We start from the raw sequence: 8,649 nt of genomic DNA, 5'->3' as shown, positions 1-8,649 counted from the left end.
TCTGAACAATTGCACAATAAACGGTCGAACTCTTTGCTTGAAAAATTATCCTTTAAATCCACAAACAACATATGTGTAATCCAGGGCATATAAAGACCGGGACCAGAAAATAATTATTTTCTCTCCATTGACACCCATTCATATTTTTCGATCTCATAGGTCCCATGAGCCCTACCGGAAGGGGCGTGACTTCGCCACTCTATATCCATGTTGCGTTGCGCGCGATTTCATTTCGCGCTACCTCATCTCTACGTCTGGCGTTAGCCAGGCTACCCTTGTGGGAGTTGTGCAGCACAATGTGATGTGTATGCCATTTAATAAAACGAATTTATCATACAAATTACAAAATTGAGCATAATAACAAACAAGGAATGTGTGTATTATTGGGAATTCATGATTATCAAAAATTACTTAAAAAAACCCTCAATACTGTTACTAGACCTCAGTGCTGCATTCGACACTGTGTAGACCAGGCCTAATCAACTAGCGGCCCGTGGGCCAAATGCGGCCCCTCTTAATTTTGTTCTGCCCCGCAAGAGTGCATACAAAAAAAATAATAATAAAGGAGAAACATAGTTGCATGCAAATCAGGTTTCTGTGTGTAGCCGGTGACACTAGCCAGTATCAGTACCCCACAATCAGGAACTCATTCTGACAATGTTTGGCTCAACCGATACGTGTGAGTCTAGCTTTTCTCATATGAATGCCATCAGAACAAGGGCACTTTGCTCCATGTCCTATGAGTAGCTGCATGAGTGTCTCAGGATGAGCCAAACTAGGCAAACAAAGCAGTGCAATCTTTCTCACTGGCTCAAAATGTCTCATATGTACAGTAGTTCTGTTTTGTGATGATTCAAACAACATTGTTTGATTCTAAATACGTGTCCAAAATATGTGAGAACAAAATCTTTTATAATGATACGATTAAAAGTGAAGAAGGAAGGAATGCGTCTGACAAGTTTATTCCATGTAGTAGTACTATATATATTAAGTTAACACTAATTTAAGTACGATTTATTTGTAGCGATTCATTCACGTAGTTTTACTCTGTTTTGCCCATGAACCCCCAGTGGTTTTCGTTTTCGGCCCACTTGTTAAGGAGGTTGAATAGCCCTGGTGTAGACCATACAATACTTTTGGACAGGTTAGAAAACCGGGTGGGGCTTTCAGGCACAGTCTTAGGACCCTCCTTATTCATCATCTACATGCTCCCACTAGGGCAAAATAACAATATTGACCATCATTGCTATGCTGATGACACGCAAATCTATGTATCGCTATCACCAAATGACTATCGGCCCATAGATCTGCTGTGCCAGCATTGAGCAAGTGAAAGACTGGATGTGCCGACATTTCCTTCAGCTATATGAGGACAAAACCGAGATAATTGTATTTGGTGCTAAAACGGAAAGGCTTAAAGTAAACCAACACCTTCACTCTCTGTCCATGACAACCTCAATCAAAGCCCGAAATCTAGGGGTTATCCAACCCAGTCTCACGGAAATATCTGACACTGTCACGTCACGTCATTTAATCTATTAATTCATGATCTGGGACACGTCATTTCAATTTTTTTCGTGCCAAAAGCACAAATTTCAAACTCATTAGAAAAAGAAGAGATGAAGCAGATACCTTTTTTCCGTTGCGGTTTGCCTACAGAGCAGCGCACCTGCATTAAATATATCTGTGAATTGTCACAATTTCCCAGAATCAAAGATGAAAGTAGAGACGGGTGGCCAAACGCTGTCATATTGTTAAAAATGTGTGCTTTTGGCACGAAAAAAAATGAAATTACGTGTCCCAGATCACAAATTAATAGATTAAATGACGTGACAGTGTCACGTATTTCCATGGGACTGGGTTGGGTTATCATGCATTCTGATTTACATTTCGAGAGTCACATCAAATCAGATGCAAAATCTGCATATTATCACCTTAAAGAAAGTAGCAAGACTTAGAGGGCTCAAGTCCACCGAAGACATACAAAAACTTGTATATGCCTTTATCACAGTAAGCTTGATTAGGCTACTGCTGTGGTCTCCTTGAAGGGTCTCCCAAAAAATGCTCCAAGGAAACTTCAGCTTGTTCAGAATGCTGTTGCTAAAGTTCTAACAAAGACCAAAAAATGTGAACACATTACACCAATTCTTAAATGGTTACATTGGCTTAATGTAGGTCAGAGAATTGATTTTAAAATCATGTCTCTAACCTATAAATCCCTACATGGTTTTGGGCCAACATTTATGCTTCCACTACATAAGCCTTCTAGACCCCTAAGATCTTCTGAGACTACTCTGTTAATTATCCCAAGAGAAAAAACAAAACATGGGAAGGCAGGATTTACTATGCAACAAATAGCTGGAATAAACTCCCTCAGCATTTATGACTTGCCCCAACTCTGAAAAAACGCTTTCTAAGACGCTTTTTTTGATAAGGGTTTGAGACCCAAGTTCTGCCTGGGTAAGAATCCTAGAATCTGGGTTGCAGTCCCAGAAAAAGGATCAAGTTCCTTTAGGTCGGGTTGGAGTCCCGACGTGGGTACCAGAGAGATTGTTGATCTGATCTTAAATACATTGCACTTTCTAAAATGCTGATCTATTTTACTCATTTTCTGCATATGTTTTCTTTTACTTATCTATCACTTTCTTTTATTGTATGACAATGTTTATATTTGAAGCACTTTGGGTCTGCCATGTGTATGAAAAGTGCTATATAAATAAAGTTGCCTTGCCTTAAAAAATATTCAGAAATTAATTGCAATAAATTGCAAAACAAATAAATAATTAGCATTTTTTTTGTCCACTTTTATTATTTTTGTACATTACTGAGTCAAAAAATCATTAGAGAACTAAAGATGTTTGAATGTGACACACTTATTTTTGGCACCATTCCAAACACACTAATCATTTGTTATTAGATTCACCTCTGAAGTCACACAAGAGTATATTATGTTTTAATGAAAAAAACGAAAAAAAGTTCATTTATTTGTTACATTGGGACAGATGAGCTTTTAGTAACAGTTGAGCCAGCCGTAGTTAAGAAGAGTTCGTGTAACTCTCTTGTAGGCCAATAAGTACTCCATCTGCCGTGGCCCATTGGAGAAGTATATATATCCTGTCGGAAGGAAACATTCAGTGTGTTGGGATGGAACAGAACACAGCCAGTGCTTATCACGGGACATGTGTTAAGCTGCTTGACTCCTGGGGTATGGGTAAAACTTGAAGGGGCTGGTGTGACGTGTGTGTTTACCGTAATTAGTAAAGGCAGCGTCCACTTTTGAGCCTATTCCAGGGAAATCCTGAGAGATGTATCTTGGATATCCAGGGTCCATTTGGTTTCTGCTCTCGTCGTAGCTGGAATGTGAACATCGTACGTATAGCAGTTGTATACATTGATACATTTAATGAAGGGAATGTCCCGACACAGCTGTGTGTTTTGGGCTGAACAGGCCTATAAGACCTATAACCTATTTATACCTAAAAAATGCAGGCTGTACTGACAGCCGATACAGTACATGTGATCATTTAAACAAAAAAAGATATATATTCAGCCAACCCACCTCCAATATTGACTTTTTGCAAAGATGAGTGTTTTCCCAGTCGTTGCCACATAGACAGCTGCATCCACTTTACTGACAGAGGAAGGGAGGCCCAGGCCAGTAATTGGCTTTGGATAACCTGGAATTATTTTCTTTGTATACGCCTTTATGCCCCAGTAGCGCTGGTCTGAGAAAAGTTGTTGGAGGTTAGCTTGGAAATTGGATCAACGCTAATCCTTACATTGACAATCACACTGACATATTGGCAATGTTGAATTACCACACGGGAATACCTTCAAATAAATACACAAAGTCCTTGTGCGGTACACTACAGGCAGCATCCACTTGGTTAATCTGAGGCCATTTGCGGCTCACTTTTGTCAGCACGATGTCCCTATGACGTCTCCTCCAATAGTACCTATAGACGCGTAAAGCAGAAGTATTGGAACAGAATTCAAATGAGGACCTATGTGGTTGAAATTTGGTTCAATTCAACCACATAGATTCTCAGCTACACTGTTAAATTCAACCAGAACGTTATAAATGTATACACAGTTCTAAAAAGTCAAATAATCTGTAGTGTCTGATGTACCCGCTTTTGAAAAAGAACAGGTCTCCCCTGATGGAGCACGCAGCATCGAACACCAGGCTCCGGCTGCACTTCTCTCCACTGGGGTTGATCGCTGGGTCGGGCATGGGTTCAGGCTCCTCTGTGGGCCCCTCTGGTTCGGGTTCTGGCACTGGAGGCGGATTGGGTTTGGGTTTGGGTGTACGGCTGCCTGTAGAGGTAGGAAACCCAATGAAGCGTGTCACTGTATCAGTGTGACTACCTTTTGTGCAAAAACTCTGCTATAGTCAAGTTAAATAATGGTTCCAGGGGTCTTTATTAGCGTCCTGGCCCTAAAGCAAAGCTCTGTGCTGACCATAAAGGGCTTGGACTCCACGTCTGTCATCATCCGGTAGCTTGTAGCCGTTGGTGTTGACGTATCTATAGGTTGGGAACATCAGCGCACTCCTAGTCCTGGAGTGATCTAAGCCGAGCGCATGACCAAACTCATGGGCGGCGACCAGAAGCAGATTGACACCTGATTAAAAGATGGAAGATGTTGTATTATACTGAGTTTCAAGCTGGGAAAGTTTCATTCAAATCTTTACCCAGCTAGTGGGCTGTTGAGTGAGGAACCATGAAATAATATAGAGACATGCCTCTTTGAGTTAGCGTCCACATCTCATCGTCATCAAAGTGTGTGTCCCCGCCTTCAGCTATACCAGGTGAGTTAGCATGGGCCAAGACGCCGTTGGGTCCATCAAAGGGATAGAAGTCTCCATGATCTTTGTAACGATGAAAGCAAGTACAGTGCATAAATATATATATATATGTTTATGTATACAGTCAACATACATTTTGACCATTTAAGTGTCAATGGCAAAAATTGGTCAATCTTCTAGTTCAATTAGACTATACTATAAATCAATAATAATATGTACTTTCAATGCAGACAGCTCAACACTGCATTTGTTCCAAATAAGAAATAAGTTTCCTGCATAAATCGTGACTTACATCCCCCTTTGAAGAGGATCATGATGTCTGCATTGCCACCGTAGATCTGTTGGAAGTCCAGAGGGATGACATCGCTGTAGAGCTTGAAGGCATGAGCTATGGTTGAATCTACCAGACTCTGGCTCAGGTCCCGAGTGTACCGCGTGATCCTGTCAAAATCAGTTCACCATCATTGTTGAAGGTGCCACTTTACTTTATATTCTGCCTACGTCCCACCATCAACGCAAAAGGAATGTCAGAATTACATTTCTCATCTATATCATTATTATTGGAATTTGGGGTGCCTTACAAAATCTCATTGAGTAATTTCTGTAATTGTATACTACCTGTAGGTTATAAGCCTCTTCCCCCATTTGGGTCGCCCTGCAAAGTGTCCGTATTTGCTGATGTCTGACACGCCACACCTGGGCGCCTTCATCGCCTCCACCGTTTCATTGTTTAGGACACCCGTTAGCTGTGGAGCAGTGGCTGGTTGTAAATGAACCAATGTATTTGCAAAAAGAGTCTTAAATGTTCTTTTGGTTAAAAAAAATTAAAACATACTTAAATTCAAAGAATGAACCAGTGAGATGTATTCTTTTTTTTATAAAATGCTGACCATGCACAACATACAAACATACACACACACAGACACACACAGACACACACACACACACACACACACACACACACACACACACACACACACACACACACACACACACACACACACACACACACACTGTCAATAGATTTTCATTCTTAGCATCATATCAGTCAGTATGACATACTTCCAGGCCGAAGAAAGCCTGCATGTCCTGGAGGCTCTCGTTGAAAGAAGTCAGGGTAATGCTTCTAAATGAAGAGTTGGTGATTCCAACATCAGCGTAAAACTGAGAAAGGTATTCCTGTAAGGTAAAAAAGATTGTAGATGATCAAACAATTGTTCTCCAAAGAAATTTAGCCCAATCCCATTTCTACCCCTTACCCCTTCCCCTTCCCTTGTTTTGAAGGGGTAAGGGGAAGGCGTAAGGGGTAGAAATGGGATTGGTCCTAAGTTTCTTTGGAGAACAATTTCTACCCCTTACCCCTTACCCTTTACCCTTACCCCTTCAAAACAAGGGGGAGGGGTAAGGGGTAGAAATGGGATTGGGCCTATGGCGCAGGCCCAATTACAATCCCATTCTTACAATAGTAGTATTCTCATGATTCAGCAATTTATTTGGAGGAGACTTATTTGAGTTCATTGTATATGTTCAACATATGATACAACTGTAGGGTTATATTTATCAAATGCACAGTATAACGCAGGGTAAGTCTAAATTTAATTCCAAAAAGCAAGGGTAAACTGAGTAATAAAGACCATAAATGGTATGCAGACATTCAAAATAGAGGGGATTTCCATCATAAACCTTAATGACATTGTTTACCCTCTGTTGTTAGCATTCGAGTGTTCGCAATATGAGCTAATTATATACTCTTCATTACCTCAGCAAATGCCTCGTCTTGCACGGTTGAAGGTAGGACTTGGGTCACAGGGGTCGGTGCGGCCCTGCACAGGGTAAGCCAGGCCAGCAGAACCAACCAGCAGGCCGGTGTGGAGGCCATGGTGGATGGAACCATATATCTCTGTCTCCCTCAAAAGAAAACACAGGTCTGATCCACTCAGACTTTACCCTCCTCTATTAATGTAGGCTGTGTTGGGAGGGCCCAGTGTGTATGTTGCTGATTGGACAAGATAAAAAGAAAAAGTACTGAGGGGCATTCCACTGTGTTTCGACTGGCCTACTTATGCCATAGGGGGAGAGAGGGAATGGACGTCAATATGACCCCACCTGATAACGAGAGGGCTTTTCTGTTCATCTGTTATTAGAGAATTGCGTAAGATCCAAAGGTTTACGTTGTCTATTTTCCAATTTTCTATTTCAAAGGAAAGGATGGTTCAAAACATGCCATAGAGAATTATGTTACTGGAACAAAAAGTATCACATATTGTTCCAACACCCCTAACCTACTCAAGGCTAGTCTCAAATGCAATGCAAACCTACCAATGCACCAAGGCACCAGCTGTGTGTGTGTGTGTGTGTGTGTGTGTGTGTGTGTGTGTGTGTGTGTGTGTGTGTGTGTGTGTGTGTGTGTGTGTGTGTGTGTGTGTGTGTGTGTGTGTGTGTGTGTGTGCGTGCGTGCGTGCGTGCGTGCGTGCGTGCGTGCGTGCGTGCGTGCGTGTGTGTGTGTGTGTCTGTGTCTGTGTGTGTCTGTGTGTGTAAAACAAAATGTCCCAGTAAGGAAGTAAAATCTGACACGCAATATGTTCTCCAACCTAAACGACGGAATAGGTTGTTTGTCAATATCACCCAAAATGACCCATATGACGGGTCGCTGGTCCAGCGACCCGTCCAGGTCCTGGTCCAGTTGGATTTAGAGGTTTGTCGGTCGGTGATAAAAAGAATGATAAAAAACACAAAAACTATCATTATAATTGACCTCACATGAATCCTATAATCTTTATTTCCTTATCATGAGTAAATATTATAGTACAAGGATATGATGATGAGCCGTGTTCCAATTCCAAAAGGCGTTATAATATAATGTTGCAGCATGTGTTCGTCACCATAGATTGCCTCTATATGTCTGTGGTTGTTTCAATAACAAGGAACAGTGACCACTGTGTTTCTACTGCTAACTTTAATCAAATCACTATCATCAGTTGGTCCCTGCATTTCATACCTTGGAGTTCATGGTATGAAATGCATTGAAATGGAGGTAATCGGGTTCAGAAAACATGGATATCTGCCAATTGAAGCAATTAACAGATTAAATCAGCGTAGTGTGTTAAAATTCATGAATATCCTCTTCCAGATATAGTATTGTATCCCATGTCTTATGTTTCCAACAGAGCTCCCCACAATGTAAATCCCCCAAAAATGGAGAGAGGGGAGGTTGGGGTCAGACTATCGGTAGTTGGACCTTTGGTGCATGTTGGTTTGTTCCTTATGACAAACCGGGCGCAGCAGCATGTTTAGTTCCTAGCACTCTTTATTGCATTAGCGGTCCAACACATGTACACGCTCATAGCTCTCTCACGTAGGCTATCTCCCGCCTCTAACTGGTGCTAAGCCTTATGGGTAACTTAGTGCAATAGACCTTAACACAGTGCACGGGCAAAATGTGGGACCTGTTGTCCACTACAGTGACTTTGGGGCACACTGGTTCAGACATGTCGATGGTACACAAGCACAGCTCTTCTCGGCTGCAAGCATGTTGTCTGTATAAAAAAACTTAGTGCTGTGTTACCAGATTCATTGCTATGATGTGATTTAGGCCTATCTAATTACTTCCAGAGGTATTTTGGTCTGTGCCCGTTGGTGATGCCCCTTTGAGGTTCCACAATTTGTATCACGATGCCAGTCTAATGTTTACTCAGACCAGAGGCAAAGTTTGAACACGTTTTGGTAGTTTGCCCAACAAGTCAATAGGGCTGTCGACAGTTTTCTCTCATCGTTAAAGATTCACTATATCAGTTTGAATTTTGAAGTACGTTGCATAGTTCTGCTTTAAAGCTTATAGGGAA

The 8,649-nt window shown here is 41.5% G+C and overlaps 1 protein-coding gene across 1 annotated transcript; it reads right to left on the bottom strand.

The window, feature by feature from the left end:
* Positions 1–2,828: 2,828 nt before the first annotated feature.
* Positions 2,829–6,794, bottom strand: mmp30 (matrix metallopeptidase 30). Its single transcript, XM_060075712.1, has 11 exons — positions 6,567–6,794; positions 5,870–5,986; positions 5,426–5,553; positions 5,100–5,248; positions 4,745–4,870; positions 4,462–4,623; positions 4,131–4,317; positions 3,832–3,956; positions 3,560–3,725; positions 3,250–3,353; positions 2,829–3,114 (listed from the first exon to the last, which is right to left on the bottom strand). The coding sequence occupies exons 1-11, from the start codon at positions 6,699–6,701 to the stop codon at positions 3,011–3,013; spliced, it is 1,503 nt and encodes a 500-aa protein (XP_059931695.1). The 5' UTR covers positions 6,702–6,794; the 3' UTR covers positions 2,829–3,010.
* Between the last annotated feature and the right edge of the window lie 1,855 nt (positions 6,795–8,649).

The sequence above is a fragment of the Gadus macrocephalus genome, chromosome 16 (genome assembly GCF_031168955.1).
Source record: "Gadus macrocephalus chromosome 16, ASM3116895v1".
NCBI lineage: Eukaryota > Metazoa > Chordata > Actinopteri > Gadiformes > Gadidae > Gadus > Gadus macrocephalus.
The sequence above is the reverse complement of the archived record's forward strand: the minus strand, read 5'-3'. Positions and strand labels throughout refer to the sequence as shown.

Coding starts and splice junctions, on each gene's coding strand:
- mmp30 (XM_060075712.1), bottom strand. CDS start 6,701: ATGGTTCCATCCACCATGGCCTCCACACCGGCCTGCTGGTTGGTTCTG. Junction 5,987..6,566: donor AAGACGAGGCATTTGCTGAG/GTAATGAAGAGT, acceptor TTTACCTTACAG/GAATACCTTTCTCAGTTTTA. Junction 4,318..4,461: donor TGGAGTCCAAGCCCTTTATG/GTCAGCACAGAG, acceptor CTACCTCTACAG/GCAGCCGTACACCCAAACCC.